Raw genomic sequence first — 24386 nt, 5'->3', positions numbered from 1 at the left:
GAGAGAGAGAGAGAGAGAGAGAGAGAGAGAGAGCTATAGAGAGGAAGAGAGAGCAAGAGAGAGGGAAAGAGAGTATTAAAGAAAAGAGAGAGGACTAGAGAGAGGGGGAGAGAACAAGAGTGAGAGAGAGAAGAGGAGAGTGTACATTTTCTAAGATTTGAGAAAGCAATCATGAAAACAAAAAAAAATGTAATTCCATAATCAACAAATAACTTTAGAATATCTCAATATCTTAGTGATTGACATTCCTCATGGCACAAGTTTCAGAAATGAAAATATAAGCAAAAAGTAACATACAATTGGTGTACTAGAAACAGTCTATCTTTTCTAAAAGATTCTAATGAATACTGCTAAGTGTGATCTCTTGGGACTCCCCTTTAGAATCTCCTAAGGAATGAGGCAGCTCCCCACCAGCAGGGCTGGTGTTTCAGCAACCTCTGACAATTTCGTACATCCTAAAGCCTGACACCTCTGTGCTCCGCCATACCCTTCTAGCAAAAGGAGACATCCCTGGACTCTGGCAGTCTGCCTACGGCTCTAGAGCAGAAGGCTGGCTTAGCTATTCAGCATTCCCAAAATGTTGAGATTATGAAGTTTTCTATTTTGTGTTTCTATCTAGAAAGAGCACCTTTGGGGGTCAAGTACAGACCCATAAGAAAGAATTTGAACCCCTCGCTCATTTGTTGAAATCTATGAATGCTTTGCACAGTTTTTTTTTCTTTCTCTACCTTTTCCTACTATCTTATACACAGGTATGTCCAACCTATCACCCACAGGCTGCAGATTCCAAGATAGCTATGTAGGAATCCCAATACACCTGCGGATGACAATGTCATGTTACAATGTCAAAAAGTCGGACACCCTGGAAGTATCATACTTGTTGTCTAGATGAACATTGGGACCCGGACAAGAGTCAATGTCTTGTCTATAACCTTGAGCAGGGAACTCATTAATCTGCAGAGGATGGAGAGCATTCTTTTCACGTTTGGAGTGGATGTACACCAACCCCATTATATGCTCAGGGGTAAACTAACTCCTTTCCCTTGCTACTCTTCTAGAAGAACTAGGATTCTGGAGTATCGTCAAGGTTTGTCATGAGCATCAAGCACAAACCTTCCTTAATGTCAATTCTCCAGTGGCCTGCCTGCTCTCAAGAATCGCCTCCCACACAAGATGCATGGGATCCTTTCCTTACCACACGGAAGAGTTTGAAGAAGTCCACATCGGCATACAGAGTGTCTTCTATCCACTGTAGGGTGACCTGGGAGAGGGGACACAGGGCATCGCGGACCGTCTGTGCCCCCGAACGCTGGCTGAAGATGATGAAGCGCTGCAAGAGAGCCTCGCTGCAGGCAATGTCTGTCAGTTCCAAGTCTGGGACTCCATAAGCAAACTGCAGAGAGGAGAAAAGATGCTAGAGCACTCCTTGTAGGAAAACATGACCACTCTCCTGAAGAAGGGTACCACATCCTGACCAACAGACTGCATTCCGTGGCGAAGGGGATGGACAGAGCAGAGTGTCTGCCAACTAGCTGGTTTAACACACACAGATTAGCTGGGTGGTGATGGTAGTGCATGCCTCTGATGCCAGTAGAGGCAGGTAGGGATCTGTGAATTAGAGGCCACCCTGGTCTACAGAGGGATTTCCAGGACAACTAGGGCTACACAGAGAAAAAAATTAAAACAAACAAAACTCCAAAAACACAGATTGACTTGAGTCATCCGGATGGGTTTAATGTCACATAAGAGTACGTGATATTGGGAGGAGGTGGAAGAAATCTGTGTGGGTACTGTGCCGTGAGAAAGAAAGGCTTCACAGGCCATTTCTCATCTCATACATGGAGGGAACCTCCATCCAAGGAGTGTGTACAGTCTGTAGAAGGTGGCTAAGATGAGAAAATAGGTTTTCCTTTAGATATCCCGGTGAAGAATGTGACTTAATGGCTCCTTGACTTTCAGACTTCTCTTTATTTTGATTTATTTATTTTTATTTATATGAGTACACCTTAGCTGTCTTCATACATACACCGGAAGTGGGCATCGGATCCTATTACAGATGGTTGTGAGCCACCATGTGGTTGCTGGGAATTGAACTCAGGACCTCTGGAAGAACAGTCAGTGCTCTTAACATCTGAGCCATCTCTCCAGCCCATGGCTTTCAGACTTCTAACCTTCTAGAGAATCATAAGATAATAAACCTGTGTTGCCTTAAACCTTCAAGTTCGTGGTCATCTGTTACAGCAGTAATAAAAATTCAAACCCTACCTCAGACCTCACTTATCTTCTGATAAAGTAAAGATTGAGAGATCTCCATGGTAGCGGATGCTAAGATAACATCAAGACCTCCCTCCAGTGGCTAAAGTGGAGGAGTAGTGAAAACATTTATAGTGATATTGACCGACTTCTTCTTCTCACTAGAATTACCACATAAAAACATAAGATGGCCAGATCAGTTTGGTTTTTATTTTGTTATTGGTTTTTTTTGTTTGTTTGTTTGCTTGCTTGATTATTTGAGGCAGGGTCTCACTGTAGCCCAGGCTAACCTGGAACTGATTCCATAGCTTAGGTAATTTTCCTATTTCAGTCTCATTTCCTATCTCAGTCTCATTTCCTATCTCAGTCTCTTGACGTTAGAGGAGCAAGCCACCATACCTGACACGGATAAATTTGAATTTCAGCTACACAACAAATAACTTTTAGTATGTCTCAAATAAGTCCCAGAGGGATCATAATTATGCTGAAATGTTGTAATCCTCTGAAATTAAGAATCAAATATATTGACCTAGATAGCCCACACCCCTTACCCCTTAGAAGCTCACAGACAATGACTTGGAACACCCTAACTATGATGCCCTCCATGATTCATATGGAAAGGACGAGGTCCCAACGCTGGTCAAGGCTTCTTGGTCGCCTAGAGTGTTCCCTGGCACCCAGAATCCCAAACTCTGTACCACGGAACAAATTCATAAGAGTAGGCTCTGAAGACACCACATAACTTCTAATCACACAGACCTCCCACTGGAAAACAGAGCAGACCCAGGCTCTGCCACCCTCACTGAAACATGGAGACCACACACACTGGACCCTCCGTGAGGCACGGGCTGATGGTAGATCAGCTGTTGATGAGCAGTCTGGGGGCCTGAAATAGGGTGTTCCCACAGAACATTCTGCCTTTGCCCCCACCTCATTTTGTATCTGTGGGCAAAACCTCATCCTCTCTCTAGCCAGAAGCTAAAACCTTTTTGTTTTTGTTTTTGTTTTTCTTTTTTCTTTTTCTTTCTTTCTTTCCTTCTTCCTTCCTCCCTTTCTTTCTTTTTCTTTCTTTCTTTCTTTCTTTCTTTCTTTTCTTTTCTTTTTTTTTTTTTTTTTGGTTTTTCGAGACAGGGTTTCTCTGTATAGCCCTGGCTGTCCTGGAACTCACTCTGTAGACCAGGCTGGCCTCGAATTCAGAAATCTACCTGCCTCTGCCTCCCAAGTGCTGAGTGAAACCTTTCTCATAAGGTCACTTTGTTTGGTCCTCTCATAATCCAGAGGAAGAAGCTGATGAAAGGGGGCCAGGCAACAACACACACACATAGGGATGATTAGCTAATATCCTAGTTTTCTCTCCATTGCTGGGATGAAACTCCATGACCAAAGGCAACTTGGGGAGGAAAAGGTTTATTGTATTTCATAGTTTATAGTCCATCTTGAGGGAAAGTCAGGACAGGAACTCAAGGCAGGAAGTTGGAGGTGGAAACTGAAACAGAGGCCGTGGGAGAGCGCTGCTTACTAGCTTGCTGTCCATAGCTTGCTCCATAACTTTCTTATACAACCCAGGACCACCTGGCAATCCCAAGGATGGTATTTCCTACAGTGGGCTGGGAACTTCCACATCAATCAGCGATTAAGAAAATGCCCCACATGGGGCTGGGGAGATGGCTTAGCAGGTAAGAGCACTGACTGCTCTTCCGAAGGTCCTGAGTTCGGATCCCAGCAACTACATGGTGGCTCACAACCACCCATAATGAGATCGGACGCCCTCTTCTGGTGCATCTGAAGACAGCTGCAGTAAATTACACACCAGAAGAGCAGGGCCGAAGAGCAGGCCGGAGCAAGCGGCCCGAGCAAGTGGGGCCGGAGGGAGTGGGGCCGGCAGAGGTCCTGAGATTAACAGCAGCCATACACATGATAGCTCACAGCCATCTGTACAGCTACAGTGTGCTCATACACATAAAATAAATAAAAATAAATGTTTAAAAAAAGAAAAGAAAAGAAAATGCCCCCACAGTCTTGCTTACACGCCAATATGATGGGGACTGTCTTAATTAAGGTCACTGTTGCTGTGATGAAACACCGTGACCAAAGCCACTTGGGGAGGAAAGGGTTCATTAGGCTTATGCTTTCTCTTCATTATTGATCACTGATCAAAGCCAGGACAGGAACTCAAACAGGGCAGGAACCTGGAGGCAGGAGCTGATGCAGAGGCCATGGAGGAGTGCTACTTACTGGCTTGCTCCTCATGGCTTTTGTGGCTTGTCTTCTTATAGACCCTAGGACCACCAACCCAGGGATGGCACCACCCACAATGTGCTGAGAGTCCTCTTCATCAACCACTAATTAAGAAAACGGCCTACAGGCTCAGCTACAACCTGATCTTAGGGAGGCATGTTCTTAATTGAGCTTCCCTTTTTTCAGAGAACTATAGTTTATACCAAATTGACAAACAAATGAACAAAAACCTAATTGACAAAACCCCAGTTATCCAATCAATTACTCTCTTTCAATGTTATTCACTGAACTATTGTTCAGAGGTCAAGATGGCAACTGGGGATTTAGAAGTGAATAACACAGGCTTCCTGCCCTTTGAAGAGCTCTCTAACTAGCTGCATAAATGGGCAGCTAGACAGTATACATGTAAAATCAAATAAATCAAAACTAGACCATGAAAGGAGAAGAATCAGAAAGGTCAGTCAGGGCTGAGATAAACTCAGTGGAAGTCACACATACCTACTATGTGTGACACTCTGAGTGTCAAACCTACCATACCTACTATGTGTGACACTCTGAGTGTCAAACCTACCATAGAAGAGAGATCAAGAGGAACAGAGTTGGTGGGAGAAAGAAGGGGAGGGAAGAAGAGAGAGCAAGAGAATGGCTTGTCAACGTTCCTAGAATTTACCAGCCATGACAGTACAAGACTGGCCTATAATCCCAGCACTCAGGAAGCAGAGGCAAGAAGATCAGCAGTTCAGGCCATCCTAAGCAAGCAGTGAATTTGAGGCTAGCCTGGGCTATGTAACTGCCTGTCTCAAAAGCAATGGTGACAAAGTACTTATTAAGTGTGTCTGTCAACATTCTAAGTGGTTCATATATATTAATTTTTTCAGTCTCTTCTTATAACCACCGTGTACGGTAGGCACTTTCACGGCGAGGGAAGAAGCACAGAGAGTGGTGCACTCATGGGATTCATGTGATTTACAGTGTGTGGGTCTTGCAGAGATCTGACTCCTAGAGACTCACCAGTGCTGACTAACTCTGGTGAATAAGGAAGAGTGAGGACTGGCCAAGGAAAGGAGGCTTGTGAGCATCTTCATTGAGGATGCAACAGTTGGACTGGGGCCTGAAGCCTCCTTAGACGTTTTTCAAGGCTGGACAGCTGGGAATGAGACAGAGCTGGACGCTTCTTCTCGTTCAGTGATTTCCTAGAAGAAAGCGCTATGGAGATGCTCCCTGCCCCCAGAGCTGTGCCGGGAAGAAAGGACCGGAGGGAAACTACTGATGGCGATGAGCAGAGAGTTCCTGCTTAGTTAAGATGATTAATCACAGCGTCCATGAGGGACACGGAAAAGGCATGTCAACATTGTGCCTGCAAGTTCTAGTGGCCATGTTGGGTAAAGGTCACAGAGCTTGGAGGGGGGCGGGGACTCAAAATGACAGTGGAGGGGTGGGTGACCAGCTGAGAAGCAAGGTGGCCTGGGAGATACAAAGGGAGCCAGATGGGGGCAGTGAGTGGCCTCTCAGGAGTGACAGGGAGGGAAAAACTGTGGAACTTGCTGATCAGAGAGCACTGGCTACTCCAGTCAGGGGCAGGTAACACAACCTGGTGACCTGGCCCTCTGTCATCCCCAGAAAGAGCCTCAGTCCTGGTGCCAAGAGGGCAGCAGCCACTTGAACTCCAAAGGTCATGGCTGTACACGCTTGAAGGACATTTCCCCTAAATTCCAACCCTTATCTTGGCCTCCCTTTTATTACCAACTGGAAGTTGTCACAGGCATTGCTAGGACTGGAGTTTTACGAGCTGAAGAAAAGGCAAACGGGAAAGCTGGGCGGTCAGGGCTGATGACAACTCCCTGTGATGAAGGTGGAAGGCAGGCTATGCCAGGCAGCCAGCCCTGCTGCTCAGCTTCATCAGGAACTGACTCTGCTTTGGCTGTCTGTTTCCACCGATAACCATAGAGTCTGGATGATCAGAAAGCGGGCGCGGGCTCTTTCATCGGGGTGTGGGGGACCAGCATAAAAGCCCCTTCTGATATCAGCTGTTCCCACCAGGTGAGGTGGGTCTCCTCCCTCATCCGGACCCAGATAGCAGCATCTTGTGTAGACCTTCATCTCAAGACCGACTCACACTCTGAAACTCCCGACCTATGTTTTGGTCTCTCCTGGAGTCAGGCAGGGGTCCTGTCCACGAGGGCAATGGCCCTCTAGCCTGAGCTCATTAGTCTCCCAGGAAGCTTGCTAATACAAACAGTTCTATACCTAAAAGTTTGGACTCAACTGAGCTGGTAGGGCCAGAAAACTTGCGTTTCTAACAGGTACTCCTGTGTCACTGATGCTAATAGATACTGGGCTGTGAGAGCCAGCCCAATTTATGATGTCGGAGTCCTGGGACTAGGCATGGGGAGCACTTAATCCGACTCAGGCTCTGAGGAGTTTTAACTGTAGGAGTGTGTGCAGAATAACTTTATCACTAGATGTCTCAGTTTCTCCCCCATGTTTTTGTCCCGTTTCAGGATTACTGTAAGGGATAAAGAAGCAAATAGATGTGAAAGTCACAAATTTGTGTAATTATTAACATAATAATAGTTATAACATACAATAATAACACAATAACCATAATAGGAAGTTATTAACATGGATGAAATAAATTTATGGAGGGGTCAGAAATGTCCAGAATGAGCTGGAAAGCAAGTGGCCCAGGGATACAGAGGTGGCCCTCCTGCCCTCGTCAGATGTGGTAACTGTGAGACTCACCCTCTCTCCACCCTGTTCTCTTTTTTTAAGAGTTATTTTAATATATTTTAATTATGTGTCCCTGTGTGCATCTTTCTGTGTATAGATGTGCTCACATGAGTGCAGGTGCCCGAGGAGGCCAGAAACGTTGGAATCTCCAGAAGCTGGACTTACAGGAGGTTATAAGCCAACTGACCGGAGAGTTGGAGACCACCCTTGGGTCCTGTCTTAGACCTTGTTCTATATAACCACTCTATATGCTGGAGAGACACGTGGCCAAGGCAACTGCTATAAAGAAAGCATTTAATCAGGGCATTGCTTGAAGTTTCAGAGGTTAGTCATTGATTACCATTGTGGGAAAGATAGTGGGTAGTCATGGAACTGGGTGCAGTAGCTGAGAGCTACGTCCTTATCTGCAGGCAGGAATAGAGCGGCTGGGCCTGGGGTGAGCTTTTGAAACCTCAGAACCCACCCACAGGGACACATTTCCTCCAACAAGAACATACCTCAACCTTCTAATCCTTTCAAACACTTTCACAAGCTGGTGACTAAGCATTCAAATACTGGAGGCTATGCAGGCCATTCTTATTCAGACCAACCACACGGAGCAATGTGTGCTTTTAACCACTAAGCCATTTCTCTAGCTCCTAACACAAAGACACAAAGACACAGACACACACAGAGACACACACACACACACACACACACACACACACACACACGCACGCACGCACGCACGCACGCACACAGAGTTCTTAGCTGGAGCTCTTCCCTTAAGTGCTCGCAGGCCGACTTTCTCCTTAGTAAGGGAACCCTTGTCCTCACATAATGACTCTCAACAGCCAGGGGACACAAGAGAGTCTCTGTTTACATCCACTCTCCCGTGGGACGTCAGTGTCCTGAGTCATAGGCTTTGCCTGTCTGGCCCACACTGCTCCGGTACTTATAACTGTCCCTCAGGATTTGTTTAGTAAATAAATGGTGAGATTCCCCTACTCTCCAGGGTAGGTTCAGCCTCCTGATTGCTCTGCTTCCTTCAAGTTTCAAAAACACCAGGGGAGTCTTCTGGGTACCAGTGCTGCTTCAGAGTCCTGGGAGGGGATGCTTGTTGACTCCATAACCCCTAGGCATGCCTCTGAATATGGAGCAGGAGTCATGAATTCTGAACATGGAAGCAAACGAGAAAGGAAACCAGACAACCTTTATCTTTCTCAGGCTCGGTGCTTCAACAGGCCTCACCTACCTGCTCCACACGAACTTGGGAGCTGACCAGAAGATGGGCAACCGAGTCAGACAGTCCAATGTTTTTCGTGAGAAATTGTGTCAGCGTCTCCTCCTCTTTTAGGATGTCTCGGATTTGTAATCCTCTCCCTACGAGTGAATGAGAGAAGAGAATGTTGAAGGGAGATGGGTCAAAATAAGAAACGGGCTAGAACTGACTGGAAATGTTTCTGCTCGGCTCTTAGACGGCGGCTGTATTCTTGGCTTCCTTGGGAACTCTGGGAGGTTGAAGCTGTTGCCTATATCTGCCACCCACACGGTCCCACCGAAGAGCCCTGGAACCATACAATGGGAAGGCACTGAAGGTGGGAAAAGTTAATCTAGGGTAGGATGGGGTGTAGAGTGCTTTTTAGACTTGGACTGAGACAGTGGCTTTCAAGAGAGTGAAGGGTAAGGAACTACAGCAGGGGAATTTTGTCTCTTGAGGAATATTTGGCAATATCTAGAGGACATTTTTGGGCAGTGTCAGTGGAGAGAGACCAGTGGCATTGCTAAACATTCATAGTGGACAGAACAACGCAGTGGTCAGGTGATTCCCCAAAGAGTCACCTCCCTGACAAACGCCAGTGGTGCTGAGGCCAGGAACCCCTCTTCTACCTATATACCCTACCAGAAATTTCATAGTTTTGATAACTTCCTGTGAAATAAGAGGATAAAAAAAATCAGTTAAAACTTACCAAAATTGCCGGACAGTGGTGGCGCATGCCTTTAATTCCACCTAGCACTTGGGAGGCAGAGGCAGGTGGATTTCTGAGTTCAAGGCCAGCCTGGTCTACAGAGTGAATTCCAGGACAGCCAGGGCTACACAACGGCTTCATGTTAGGGGGAGTTTCAGGCCTGTTGCCCCAGCTTGTCCTGGTCAGCCTTAACCACATTCTCTCCAACGTCACTCAAAACCTTTTAAAAATAAGAATTCTTTCTCAAGGAGGCATAAAGGACCCTTTCCTGTGAAGATGTTCCTGAGCAAGTGATCAGCCTGTCTCCATGTGATCATGGTTACCAGATAGACTAGATGTAGTAGGGGCAACAAGAGGTAAAGGAATCTGAAGCGCTTAATTCCCAGGCCTGAAAGTAGTTAGTACTCAATACATGTTAGTACTTATCCCTCCCCCACTCCCCCCGGAGGATTCCCACCGGCACCTGCCTGCCTCTTCTGTTGCCTCCTGGGCAGGTACCAGAATCAAACTGGCTACTGCTATAGTTTATGAGGTATTGACAGAGAAGAGCCCACAGGCCCAGCTTCTAGAAGTCATCTCATTATGAAAGCAAAGCCCTGGGTATGGAATGTCATTATGGCCCAAGCCGTCAACGTGTCTGCTGCCCTGCTAAGCTCTGAGTGTTTCTCCAAGGGTCATGCTCCACTGACACCCTTTCTCCTTCTGACTCCAGCTCCATAGCCAGCTACACCTCCCTCCTACCCAAACCTTTCCCTGTTCTCCTACCTCTGGGGTGTCAGCTCAACTATTCTCTTGTGTCTTTTTCCAAGTGGCTCCCTGTTCTCCTACCTCTGGGGTGTCAGCTCAACTCTTGTAGTTACTCCTTTAGATACAGACTTACAGGCCCTCACTGTAGCATTCTGCACACAGTAGAGTGCATGCATGTGCACACACAAACATGTGCATACAGGCGTGCATGGGTAGGGTTTTTTTTTTCCTTTTTTTTTTACAACCCTTGTTCTACCTAGCCATATTGAATACGCAAGGGTAAGACCTCAAGGTCATATTCTCTTTCTCTCTGTGTCTCTGTCTCTCTCTCTCTCTTTTTTCTCTTTCTCCCAGCTTTAAGGCCTGACATAGTATCAGGGCCTCAATAAATGGCTGTGTGCTCTTATCCTGAGAGTGAAACCCCATTCGGCTGTTTATTTTCCAGTTATTCTTTAACACACTCAGCTGCCGTTGCATACAAATGCCTTGGGAGAAGGGGCAAGACAGAGAGTCATTTTGCCCGAGTATCATACAACTGTGACCTGGTTGGGTCAGGGGTGGGGTGGAAGGAAAAGGGCAGGGACTTGGAGAAGCACACACACCTGAGGAGGGTGTGGGGGCTACCCTGCCAGCAGAGTGTGGGGCCCAGGGTCTGAGTGACAGGGTGATACCAGACAAGCCCTTCATTAGATTCCTGAGGGAGAAGTGTGAAGCGGAGAGGGGGTGGAGGGAGGGACTGCTGGGGAAAGAAAACTACATTTTCATTTAAAATGTGGCTCTACTGGTTCTCCTCCCTGGGAAGATTGGAGGCTGAGGGTAGGGGTGGTGGAGGGTAGCTGAGGGTGAGGCTTCCGGAAGAGGGGTTTAAAGATGAGACCACAGAGCTGGCTGGGGACAGGGGGCTATGTCTGTCTGCAGCTGGTAGCTCCCCATTAATCCTCCCCTGCCGAGAATGCAGCCCTACAGGTTTGCTGTGAGAGGAAAGTGCTGTCTGGGTCAGCACAGGCATACTTTCCCAGGAGACTGGGAACCCCACAGGCAAAAGCCTCAGTGGCTGCAGCTGTCCATCCAACTCTGAGACTGAGATCCTCGTGGTAACTTCAGACTCCAGCGTTCACCTTGACCAACACCCTAGAACCTCCCGCTCCTGCCATCGCCACTAGACATCAGTGCTTGGCCCAAATTTCCTCCTGAGACCATGTCATTTACTTAGCTATGGTCCCTGGACCCCTCTTAGTTTCTGTCCCCAGCTTCTGGGGAGCTTTGGGAGGTTACCCTGATCCCCTGTCCCCCAGCCATTCTCCCTTTCAGAGGTTCCTCCACAGCTGGAGAGCCTGCAGAAAGAACCACTTGCCTGCCCAGTCACCCTCAAGTCCTGGTTTGTAGTGATTTGGGTTCTCCTGGACAACCACAGAGAACTTCTGCTTGGAATGAGTTCTCTGTACTCCCTGCAGCCAAACTCAATTTCACAGTCGGACACTTCAGTGCCAAGTCCATTTGATGGCAGACCCTTCTGAATGGAGGGAGGAAAGTCACCTTGAGACCAAGACAGTGGCTGTCTATCTTATCTGCTTGCTTAGCCTTGGACAAAACATCTTCGTGGCTGGCACATTCGCTCCTGTGATTTCTTACTATTAAAAGGCAAATATGAACTAGACAATTTGGCTCATGCTTATAACTCCAACACTTTGGAGACTGGGGCAGGTGGATTGCCACAAGTTCTAGACTAGTCTGAGCTATACAAGTTGGAGACTGTCTAAGCTAAGTATAGTCCTGTCTCAGAAATTAGATAGACAGACAGACAGACAGACAGACAGACAGACAGACAGATAGGTAGATAGATAGAAAACACTGGCTGTTTCTACTTTCTAGAGCCCTTTAGACTTGACCTAACTGAAATAAGTACTTTTTCAGAAGAGCGAAGACTATTGTAGATATTGTAGATGATGACCAGCAATATGTACTCTACTGCTTTGGAAGTAACTTGAATGTAACTAAGTAATCCTAATGCAGTGATCTAAATGCACACTGGGTCCAGGCTGCAAAGGCAGAAAGATGGGAGGGGGCCAGATTCTGTCTCCAGTCTTCTCCCCTTTTGACTCCCCATGTTCTCAAAGCCCTCGGCTTCCCCTTATGGTGAGGGGCATCATTGTCTACTACCATTGTCTCTAGGGGACCTTTGGGCAGGCACTCAACAGCATCTATCTCTTTATTCCGGAGACACTAGGCCAGTGTATGACTCACGGTGCAAACCAAATGTGTGCTGAGGGCAGAGGAGCTGTACCACAAGCTCAAGTGAGGAGGGCTGGCTGGTCATGCCACTGTAAGTTGACCGTTTGTAACTTGGATAAACTGGCTGCTTTCACTCCTTGGCTTCCCCTAACCATCCTTTCCCTGTACCACAAGCTCAAGTGAGGAGGGCTGGCTGGTCACGCCACTGTAAGTTGACCGTTTGTAACTTGGATAAACTGGCTGCTTTCACCCCTTCTTGCCTTCCCCTAGTCATCCTTTCCTTGTCCCCGTCATCCTCTGAGGGCAATCTTCACAGTCACCGCCTCTGTCTCAGGTACACACATCTTTCCAAAGCACCAGCTGCTGCCTCTGAACTCTATTGTTGGAAGTGTCTTCACACACTAGAGCGAGGGCATTTCTTGAAAGACACTCTCTACCCACAGGCCTGTGGCCACTCCTAGATGGCTCCTGGAGCTTTACCTCCTCACAGCCTCTGAATTACAGAGGCTCAGGCAATGGGTTCCAACTGCCCCAGCTTGCCCCTGCAGGTGTCTAAGTGAAGCTGACACACCCATGCGATGCTTACAGGAAACTTAAGATCTGGTGCTGTCTTCCAGGTTGGTTTTTGCTTTTTCCACTGAGGCTATGAGACATTTTTGCCCCTCTTCTTTGTTGTTCCTCATTCTAAGTGGTTCTCCCACCTGGATGTCTGATTCATCACTTACTTACTTACTTACTTACTTAATTAATTAATTTTTGGTTTTTTGAGACAGGTTTCTGTGTGTAGGCCTTGGCTGTCCTTGAATTCTCTTTGTAGACTGGGCAAGCCTGAGACTCACAGAGATCTGGCTGCCTTTGCCTCCTAAGTGCTGGGATTGAAGGTGTGAGCCGCCTAGCAGACACATGTCTGTCTGTCTGTCTGTCTGTCTGTCTGTCTGTCTGTCTGTCTAATTATTTTACCTTGCATTGATATTTTGCCTTCCTGTATGTCTGTATGAGGGCATCAGATGCCCTGGAACTGGAGTTACAAGCAGTTGTGAGCTGCATTGTAGGTGCTGGGAATCGAACCAGAGTTCTCTGAAGGAGCAGCCAGTGCTCTTAACCACTGAACTGTTTATCCCTGGGATGTCTGGTTCTTGCTCTCTTTCAACCTGTGTTTGTGGCAGATCGCAGCTGACTCCTCATTTCCTTTACCTCTTCCTCACAGACACTGTCCTCTCCTCTCCATTTCACTACATCCACCCTTGTGGTACCTACCCATCCTGCCTGACTCTCTTTGACATCCTAAATTCAAACACTCTGACTAAAGCCATCAGTCCTTCGTCCATCTCGCCCAGGCAAAACGCACGAAGTACAACTTCTACTGTTCACTGCTAGGGCCTCCTTGATCTTCCGTGGTTTTTCCTCACAATCCCTCCATCTTACAACCTGTTCTCAACAGACCCACCTGCTTTGTTCTGGATGCTAAATATTATTGGAAATGTACATTAAAATGTCTTTGTTTGGGCTGGCGAGATGGCTCAGTGGGTAAGAGCACTGACTGCTCTTCCGAAGGTCCTGAGTTCGGATCCCAGCAAACACATGGTGGCTCACAACCACCCATAATGAAATTGGACACCCTCTTCTGGTGAGTCTGAAGATAACTACAGTGAATTACGCCGGAGCGCGTGGGACTGGAGAGCAACCACACACATGATGCAGCCATCTGTACAGCTACAGTGTACTCATACACATAAAATAAATCTTTAAAAAAAAAGTCTTTGTTTGTGAGGTGCATGCATGTGTGTGTTTGTGTGTGTGTCTATGTGTGAATGTAGGTGCCCACATGCCACAGCATGCATGTAAAGGTCAAAGGACAACTGCTTTTAGTTCACTGATGTATAAGACAGGTTAGCCAGCCTATAGGCTTCTGGGGATTCTCCTGTCTCAATTTCCCTCTTTACCACAGGAATGCTGGGATTATAGGCATGTGTCTCCTGCATCTTTCCCCATGGAATCTCCCAGTCATTACTAGATCTTGGTTTCTGGTGTACTTGACTCTAGAGACAAGTACAGAACAGGAACCCTGACATCCAGGTTACCTGCAAATGTCTCAGGGTGAGTCCGCAGGGTGTCCAGGAGCTGAGACAAGGTGCGGAGGTCTGTCCAAACCTGGCCAAGGTGCTGGGCCTCTGGTGTATCCATGAAAAGCTCTTGAAAATCTCGATATACTCTTGCCAAGCTGTAGGAAGGAAAAATATATTTCTATTCATAATTTTAAAAATATTTTTAATATTTATAATTTTAAACGAAAATATTTATAAACAAGTAGCTATCATTTTCATAATAATATAGTAACAGTCTTGTGGCTATTTTTAAATTGTTGGCTTGACTTAGCACAGCCTCGATTGATGGATATTTATGATTCTAGCACTAACAGAGATGATGAGTAATTTGCTCAGAATTCAAGTTGGGGCAGGGCAAGGTCACCTTAAATCCCATTTTCTCTCGGTCTGTTGTCTTCAAGGGTGTTTGTAGATACTACCAACGAGTCTTCTCCGCCTTCACCCAATTCTCTGACCTCCCCAAAACCCACTCTTAGACATGGGACTGACACCATCCTGTATCCACAAGATCCTCTCTATGTATGCCCATCAAGGTTGATTGGACAAGGAGCAAGAAGATGGACAACCTGATGCTGTGGGTTAAAAAAAGGTACTGTGTAAGCCACGTCCCAAGATTCCACCTCTCAGGTCACTGATGACAGCTTCAGGAGAAGATTCGGGATTCGTTACTTTCTTCCAAGAAGTAAGCCTGACATTGTAAACCTGACTTTGTGTTTCTTTGCAAGGTTCCTCGACATTCTTCATCGACCTTAGAGGTCTAAAGAAGACTTTGGAGGAAACAGAGATGGCCACAGGTAGCCTGTGGGAGCTGGGGAAGGAGGGAGCATAGTCCTTCCACCTAAGCTGATGGATGACCACAAGTAGGGGCCACTCGGCTGCTGTTTGATTCTAGGTCACCTCTTGGGCATAAAGATGAAGACATCATTGTCCATGTGGCTTAAGTTTGAAGGTTTTCCCCAGGAGCCCTGCTGCTAGTAGACTATTCCAGGTAGGAAGCTGCCCCTACCTCCACACTGTTTAGAGTGCCCCCTCCCCTTGCCCCCTCCCCACCTCCATTCTGCAGTGGGTACAAGTTCTTCTCTGTAGCTTGGAATCTCGGCACTTACATGGAGTTGTTATAGTTTGATACAGTTCCAGGAGTCTCTCCAGGGGTGGGGTTTTGAAAACAAGGATTGTTCACATTGCAGAAAATCCCCTGGAGCCATGGTAAGAGTCCTGCCGAAGGCATCGCCTTGTTGGGAAAATGGCCTTAAGACAGGAAATGAAAACAAGGAGTCAGTCACGGAGGCCAAACAGACCAGGAGCACAGCCTCTTGGATGCTCTGTCTCTCTCCTTGTTTATGAAGCAGGAACATCTAATATAGTTTAGGCCCTGTATTGTGTACTGGAGCTGGGTGGCAGATAAGGACGCAGACTAACGGTCTCCGAGAGCAGTAGTTCTCACCCTGTGGGTCACGACCCCTTTGGGAGAGGGGCGTCCAACGACCTTTTCACAGGGGTCGCCTAAGACCATCGAAAACCACAGATATTTACGTGATGATTCATAACACTAGCAAAATGACCATTATGAAGTACGAATGGAAGTGATTTTATGGTTTCGGGGGAGATTGTCACCACAGAATGAGGAACTGCATTAAAGGGTCACATCATCAGGAAGGCGATGTCCTATCCTAGGAGCTTAGGTAGACACATGGAAGGGGAACTGAGGCTAGAAATTGAGTTTCTGGAGGAAAATAAAGAAGTGGGCTCAGGGTGGTTCAGAGGAAAGGCTTGTGAGTTCTTCGCCCAGTAAGGATGGAGTCTGTGCACTCCTGGGAGGGACAGGAGGAAGCAAGGGTTTGCTGGGCAGGAGGTTGGTGGAGAAATGGAAATAAGAGCAGGGACCTCAGTGGCTCTCAGGACTCTTGGGGCTTCCATGTCAGCTGCTTAGAAGGACAAGACACCAGCCTGGCCCAGAAAACACAGGGAACCTTCCAGAAAGGCAAACTGTACCAAACAGGCTCCCACGAGACTCGCAGGCACCTTGAAGCTCTAAGGTGTAATATTTATTTCTTAAGAGTGATTCTGTGCTGTCTGTCCCCTTCTCACCATCCCCTCTCCCTGCACCATGTAAAACAAGTCTCTAAATCAGTCATCATGAAAAACAGATCTAAATTTGTAATATAGGTAGGTTTAGACGAACATCAAAACAATAAAAAAATAGCCGGGCGGTGGTGGCACACACCTTCAATTCCAGCACTTGGGAGGCAGAGGCAGATGGATTTCTGAGTTCGAGGCCAGCCTGGTCTACAGAGTGAGTTCCAGGACAGCCAGGGCTACACAGAGAAACCCTGTCTCGAAAAAAAAAAAAAAAAAAAAAAAAAAAAGAAAGAAAGAAAGAAAAAAGAAAAACAGTGAAAAAATAATTATATACACAGGGCTGCATTTGATTCCAACAACTACCAAATGAAAGAAATAAATAAGCAAACAGGACATTCTTCCAATGCCCTACTACAGCCAGGGCTGCCTTACGCTGTGCACATTTTAAGACACTAGAATTTGTACAGCACTGAGGAACCTGGTTTATACACTGCAGCCTATAAAATGGCAACAGATGTGATATTCTCCCCCCCAACCCAAGAGCTTCCAAAAGGGAAAGATGACCAGGTCTTCTGGGGTCATACTCACATTCGTGTTGACTATAGGGCGGGTTGGCATTCCTCAGCCAGATTAACACCAAAAACAAAGACAAAGGCCACGCGAGTTCCACGACAAAGCGAATCTGGAAAAGGGAGAATAAAAACAGAAAAAGCAAAAATGCTAAGAGATGTGAGGAGATGCATAAGCAGGGAGGACAGGCCTCCTTCTGTGCACTGTCTGAGCACCAAGACTGGGCTGTTGTACAATCATAGCCCACATGACACTTCAAGCACAATGACCACATATCCCACAGTAGGCCCATCAGTCATGACAGAGCTGAAAAAGCCCCATTCCTGTCTTAACATTGCAGTGTCTGTGGTGACTTCACATCATAGACAATCACAGGACATACAATTATGTACAGCAATGACAGTAATGGTAATGTGACTCTCACAGGGCATACACATTTACTGTTTTCAATCATCAACTGAGAGAGAATGTCTACTCATAACAAACAAACTAACAGAAACCAGAAACTTGAAGGGAAGTGTGTTGGCACAGATCTGTAACAGCAGGACTTGGGAGGCTAGAAGCAGGAGTTCAAGGCCAGCCTGGAAGGTATAGCAACATTGAGACAACCCTGTCTTAGAAACAAAAATTCACCGTTAAGAAGTTAGCTGTAGGGCTGGAGAGAGGGCTTAGCGGTTAAGAGCACTCACTGACTGCTCTTCCGAAGGTCCTGAGTTCAAATCCCAGCCACCACATGGTGGCTCACAACCATCCGTAATGAGATCTGATGCCCTCTTCTGGTGCGTCTGAAGATAGTTACAGTGTACTTAGATATAATAATAAATAAATCTTTAAAAAAAAAAAAAAGAAGTTAGCTGTAAAACCAGCAGCACCCCTCCTGCATCCTGGGTTCACTGTCTCTCCCTTGCATCATTTTGTCTTATTCTTGTTTTAATCTTGTGTTTATTATGGCTCAGAGAGCCAAAGACCACACTATTAATAAACAAACACATAGCCCCTAGAGCTATGTCACCTGGTTGTGTAGGAGGCTGCGCTGTAGGTAGGTTTGTGTCAGTACACTTGACCACAATGTGAAAAGAGTGATGAAATGACCTCATAAGGCATTCACCAGACTGGGTCCCATTGCTAAGTGTAGCCTATTCACCTAAAGGACTTCCTTCTTCCACCCTCTCTCCTACACCGCCTCCTGCCTGGTTCACTATATCAACCAGACTCTGTGTCCATCTGCACTCTGCCAGTGTCAGTTCATGAAAATAACATCACACAAGGTTGCCATGAGAGACCCCAGGCTTCAGGGCTTGGCAGATAGCCCTGTGCAGGGCAAATGGATGCCAATTCTTTTTTCTCCTTTCTCTATTTTTTTTTTAATTTAAAGATTTATTTTATTTATTTGTATGTGTATGAGTACACTGTAGCTGTACAGATGGCCGTGAGCCATCATGTGTGTGGCTGCTGTTGAACTCAGGATCTCTGCTGGTCCCACTCGCTTCACCCTGCTCTCTCTGGAGTAATTTACTGCAGCTGTCTTCAGACACACAAGAAGAGGGTGTGCAATCTCATTATGGATGGTTGTGAGCCACGATGTGGTTGCTGGGATCCGAACTCAGGACCTTTGGAAGAGCACTCAGTGTTCTTACCCGCTGAGCCATCTCGCCAACCCCCTTTTTTTGGTCTTTCAAGACAGGGTTTCTCTGTGTAGGACTGGCTGTCCTGGAACTTTCCCTATAGACCAGCTGGCCTCCAACTCCTGACTGAACACCTGTTCCTGCCACCACCTGGCTAAGGATACAGATTCTGATAAGCTCTTGTGCAACGCTGGTACCTCAGACAGTAAATGTCTCGTAATCTCTCATTCTGTGGGTAATCGAAGAAACCTGAAGAGGTCAGGTGACTTGCACACTGTCACAACAGGAAGCAAAATCCAGCCTCCTGCCTCTAGGGCCAGACTCTTCCTACCCTTTCCCACTGTTTTGCCTTCTGGTACATGGTAGACCTTGCCTGAAGGTGACCATCAAATTAATGAATGAAATAGGGAGCAAATGACTCTGAAATACTGTGCCCCAAAGCAAAATCAACAGAAATCCAGTTGCTCAACATTTTTTTCCTTCAATAAGGTCTATCGTTTAAGGGAAACAGAAATACTGCTGCAATTCCTGCTCTCTTTCCACAACTGGAAGAGGCAGCTAGTCTCAACCTATCATAGAAGGCTGGTATACAGAGACTCTTGGTTTAGAGTCAGAGATCTGCCGACTCTAAAAGGATGGGCGCTTGAGATTGGCTCTGCTCACATCTCTGCACAGCCGGAAGGTAGAGAGGAAGAATTAAGGAGAGAAGCTGAATTATGGAACTAGACATGGATTAAGGAATTGGGAATTTTTTTTTTTTTTTTTTTTGGTTTTTGGAGACAGGGTTTCTCTGTGTAGCCCTGGCTGTCCTGGACTCACTCTGTAGACCAGGCTGGCCTCGAACTCAGAAATCCACCTGCCTCTGCCTCCCAGGTGCTGGGATTAAAGGCGTGCGCCACCAAGGAATTGGGAATTAAGAGACATCCTAGCAGGCAGAGGCTCCATAAATGTTTAACAAGGGCATGTGCTGCTTAAAACAACGCAACACAAACAAACAAACAAAAACCCAGGATGTTCTAACGTATCTGAAAATTGGTGGTAGAAAATAGATCACATGTTTTTGTTTTTCTTTTGGTTTTTCAAGACAGTGTTTTTCTGTAAAGGCCTGGCTGTCCTGGAACTCACTCTGTAGACCAGGCTGGCCTAGAACTCAGAAATCCGCCTGCCTCTGCCTCCTAAGTGCTGGGATTAAAGGCGTGCGCCACTACCACCCGGCTTTTTGTTTGTTTGTTTGTTTGTTTGTTTGTTTGTTTGATAGATCTCATGTTGAGGGAAAGCAAAAAATGTTTGCAGGCACATGGACACTTTTTAAAAAGACTGCAGGCACATAACTCGGGAGGATGGGTTGGAGGAAGCACCAATACAAATACAGCAAGAAGAGAGAATAGACACACATTTTGGGCAATTCCACCTGGTGTTTAAGGAGACTGCCCCAGGAATACTTGCTAGCAATTGAGATTGCTGGTAATTGTCCACAGGAGAGGCACATCCCAAGAGCCTCCCTGGCCTAACCCCTGCCTGTCCCTACCTATCCTGGTTCCTAGACCAACACTCTCAGGCACCTCTGTCCTCCACTGTGACCCCCCAGCACCCCACGCAAGGCAGTAGTCACAGGAAGTTCCCATGGGTTTTCTCTGGAATGTATTAAGTCTCAGTCAAGATGGGCCTAGGGTGCTTCTCCGAGAGCTAGAGTTGACAGAGACTCAGGCCATCGACAGTCTGAAGAGTTTATAACACACTGCACCCTACAAAGGCATGTATAATCCAGATCCTCCTGTTAAGGGTGGTGGGGGAACGGGTTTGGCAAGATAGCAGCGTGTGTGACAGGTGCAAATGCTGAAACTGGAAGTTGCTCTCAGTGTCTTCTCCAAGGAGATGAGACAACCAGTCCAGAGACTTTGACTCCTCCTGAGACTGCTTGTAATGTTGGCTCTCCATCAAAGCTTGCATGCCTATGCGCTGTGTCAGCCTGTGAGTCGTGTGGGATGCTACATGCCACCTGGGCCTATCTGGGAATGTGAGATTTGGGTTTCAACCACTCTCGGGCTTGCTCAATTTCTGTCAGTTTTCTCATCTATGAGATGGGGGTGTTGTTTTGCCCTATACTGTACCAGAAGAATTAATAACAGGCCAAGTACTGAGGTTTATGACACTGGGAAACTTCTGAATCTCCATGCCACAGGGACACATCTGTCAAAAAGGAGTGATACCAGGTCCTGTCTCCTGGTCATGTTGTAATCATGAAATATGTTTATCGTGCAGAAAGCAGAGCCTGGCACACAGACCACTTATTATTGTCTCACAGAGTCACCGAGAGGGCCACAGGAGCACAGTGTGTGACAGCAGGTTACAGACAGATGATGGAAGAAATACAACGAAAATCAATCAACTGCAGCCTCATGGCCCCTCCCCCATCTCCGCACAGCCGGCCAGCTTTAAGAGGCACGGGGTGGGTGGGGGAGGGGAGGAGGGGCTGACCACGCTTTCCCTCGGCCTGGGATCTGGAGCGGCTGCGTTCACAGGCCGCTCTGCACAAAGACTGCCTGCCATTCTTTCTCCGTCTAGCAGAGGCAGGTGGGTCCTCCTAGCAGCCTCTTCCCCTCCCCCAGAATCAGTACCTCCAGCCCAGAAGAGCATTACCCTAGCTGCTCAAGTGTACACAGGCATGCCCTAGGGAGAAATTCCACATTATAATAAAAACCATGTCCCCAGAGCCCCCTCCCCACTTTAAACATGTCTGTAACTTTAATTAAGCCCAGTCCAAGCTCTGAAGTGCCCCCCCCCCACCCTGTGGAATGTTTCTTAAACTAAACTGGTATTTCCTTGTCTCCTCCCTCCCCCCCGCCCCCCAGCCTCTTTACCATTCAGCCTATGCGGGGGGGGGGGGGGGGGGGGGGGCGGGGGGGGCAGGAAAGGTTCCTGCCCAGGGCAGAGTTGTGCTTGTTGTTTTAAAACAGCCAGTTGGGTTTTCTCCCTTCCCTCTCTGTTTTCAATTTAAAAGAGAGGTCGTCAGAGCTTGAGAGCAATAGCACTGATCCTCCCTTCTGGGCTGAGAAGCCAGACACAACTCAAACCTGGCCCTATGCCTTCCAGAGCCTAGCGCACTTGCAGCTGGTACTGGCTTCCCAGTACCCCTATGTTCTTTTCGCCTAATGCTGAGCCAGCACTAAAGGCCACAGCAATACCAGGCACACGCCTCTAGAATTTAGGACATGAACCTCATTTTTTTTTTTTTTTTGAGAGAGAGAGAGAGAGAGAGAGAGAGAGAGAGAGAGAGAGAGAGTTAGTTTCACCGTGTAGCCCTCTGCCTCCCAAGGGCTGGGATTAAAGGTGTGGGCCACCACCACCACCTGGCTGTTAACCACTGTTATTATGAGTTCTCAGGCCTTCACCCAACATCCTATCCTCTGCAAGTGGGGACCAAGGGACACCAAGGGATTCTAGGATATGTATGTTCAGAGATAAGAAAAAAACGGGCTCTAATATGCTTTGCAAGCCTCTCAACCAGAGTGGGCAGATATGATCTCGGACAGAGCCTTTGGGAGGCAGGGGTGTGAGGGTTAAGATCCTGAGAAATCTCCTCTGAATTCCCAGGCCCCTCCCCCGCCCAATGCTTCCTTCCACTCCACCCACTAGAACTCCCACTTCTGCTCAGGCATCCTGTGGCAGCCTCCTTCTGCTGGACACATTCCACCAGGGCAAGGGCTATGCTCCGTTCTCCTTCAGGCGGGTCAGATAGGCACGCAGGCTATAGATGCAATATTAGTTTACATTTACTGCCCTTGTTGGTGATAAATTAATTACCCAGTCATTCTCTCTTTGTAATATCTGTGACTAATCCATTAGTCAGGACAGTGGAGTTTGATGGTCACCTCTGTTATCCGGAAGTCACACATGGTTTAATCCCCCAGTCCAACCCTGAGGAACCCTCAGTTACTTGATTGGTACCCACAGGGATAACTGAAGCCTGTATTATTGGTACCCACGGGGATAACTGAAACCTCTCAGTCCTTACCTTAAGGGTTTAATGATGTAACTAATTTAGTACCATGCCAGGCAGGTACTTTGTAACATCAAATAAAGACTGACAGAAGGTGGGAAATGAAGGAAGGAGAGCAGGCACTTGAAGACGCCTTTCCTGCATCTTGAGGAGATGAACCAGGAGGATGGAGAGAGAACCTCGGTATTTTTCCACTCTCACTGTTTTATGTGTCAATCATACCACACTTTCTGCAGTCACCATTTCCTGCATGCAGATCTTTCCAGAAGATCCAAATGTCTTGAAAGGAGCTACAGACCCCCTCTTACAGCTACTGGGAGTTTAGAAAAAAAAAATGTTCTCATCTTACCCAGACACCCTGGATACATTGATTAGACACATCCTATTGGGTACCGGGGAGATCTCAGTTTCCAGGCCATGAAGGTGATATCAAACACAGGCCCCGGTGCCCCAGGCTTAAGCAGGGCAGGGTTCACAGTATGAATGACTCCATCCCCCGGGGAGCACACCGTGAGCAGGAAAGCCCCTTCCCCCAACAGGAATCCTCTTGCCAATGCCAAGGAAAGGCTCGGTTTCCTGAATCAGTTCTGTGTCTGGAAACCGTGTTGGCTTGCCACCGCAACGGGAACATTGCTGGTCAGCAGTCATGGTGCGAGGGGAGCGGTGGGGGGAAGATACGGGAGGTGGTAGGCTGGGCATATTGGATTTCCCTGGCAATCTACAAGTATTTGCACCCTGAGACCAGAAACTGAATTGTCTCATCTATCATTGGGAACTTAGCACCTGGCACACTGCCTGGTGACTATTCTTTCTTGACGGAATGAATGACTGAACTCGATGAAGTTTAACAATGAGTCTTGCTCAGGTTTTGACAGCGTTTTCATTCAGGAAGGGGAATTTCTGGAAGGGATTGGGCCTTTGGTTACTGTTAGCACTTGGTCCCTGGGGGTCCCAAATAACCTCAAGGCTAATTTGATGTGACACCAGCCTGGTCAGGAAAAGCGGCCAGCTATAGGACAATGGTGTCCCGGAGGATGAGCCAAAAACTGGAGTGTGGCACTGCCACCTTCACATAACCTTAGTTTTCCTCTCCTCTCCCAGCTGCCAGCTGTGTGCTTAGCTGACACATCTCCACGCTCATCTCTTTCTGACCAAACCTGCCTAAGGTGCTCCACAGGTCTTCGCACGCCCCACCGTCTGCCCCATTTCTCCCTAACGTTCCCTTAGATACCCAGGAGAAGCCTAGTCCACCAACAGAAACCTACCACAAACCTTCCCCATAGCTTGTCTCCTCCCCTGCCCTCTCCATGAGGTTGAGCTTTCTTTTCTCTTGTTTAATGTGTGTTGAGTGCATATGTGTGTGCACATGTGTGTTAGGGTGTATGTGTGTGCAGAGGCCAAAGTTCAACAAGGGATATCTTCCTCAATCCTGGGCTCCATAATTTAATCTCAGCCCTCCCCACCTCACACAGCAACCCTCCCCCCATCAGCTCCTTAAGCCACTTCGTGGTTTTAGGACTCTGCAGGGCTCTGGGACAGCCATTACTTCCTAACTTCCCTTCTTCTTCCTCTTCCTCCTCTTCCTCCTCCTCCTCTTCTTCTTCCTCTTCCCCTTCTTCTTCCTCTTCCTCTTCCTCCTCCTCCTCCTTCTCTTCTTCTTCTTCTTCTTCTTCTTCTTCTTCTTCTTCTTCTTCTTCTTCTTCTTCTCCTCCTCCTTCTTCTCCTCCTCCTTCTCCTCTTCCTCCTTCTCCTCTTTCTTCCTCTCCTCCTCCTCCCCCTCCTCTTCCTCTTCCTCCTCCTCCTCCTCCTTCTTCTTCTTCTTCTTCTTCTTCTTCTCCTTCTCCTTCTCCTTCTCCTT

General features: G+C 47.3%; 1 protein-coding gene across 1 annotated transcript in view; it reads right to left on the bottom strand.

Annotated features, from left to right (window-relative positions):
• Positions 1–24386, bottom strand: part of Abca4 (ATP binding cassette subfamily A member 4) — a 141613-nt gene that overhangs the window by 115816 nt on the left and 1411 nt on the right. The window contains exons 2-6 of the mRNA XM_031375329.1: positions 16922–17015; positions 15361–15502; positions 14231–14370; positions 8456–8583; positions 1196–1393 (exon numbers count right to left, since the gene is read on the bottom strand). Coding sequence (XP_031231189.1) covers positions 1196–1393; positions 8456–8583; positions 14231–14370; positions 15361–15502; positions 16922–17015 — 702 coding nt within the window. The remainder of the gene's footprint in view (positions 1–1195; positions 1394–8455; positions 8584–14230; positions 14371–15360; positions 15503–16921; positions 17016–24386) is intronic.

Source organism: Mastomys coucha, unplaced genomic scaffold (assembly GCF_008632895.1).
Source record: "Mastomys coucha isolate ucsf_1 unplaced genomic scaffold, UCSF_Mcou_1 pScaffold16, whole genome shotgun sequence".
Lineage (NCBI taxonomy): Eukaryota > Metazoa > Chordata > Mammalia > Rodentia > Muridae > Mastomys > Mastomys coucha.
This window is presented reverse-complemented; position numbering and strand designations above follow the sequence as displayed.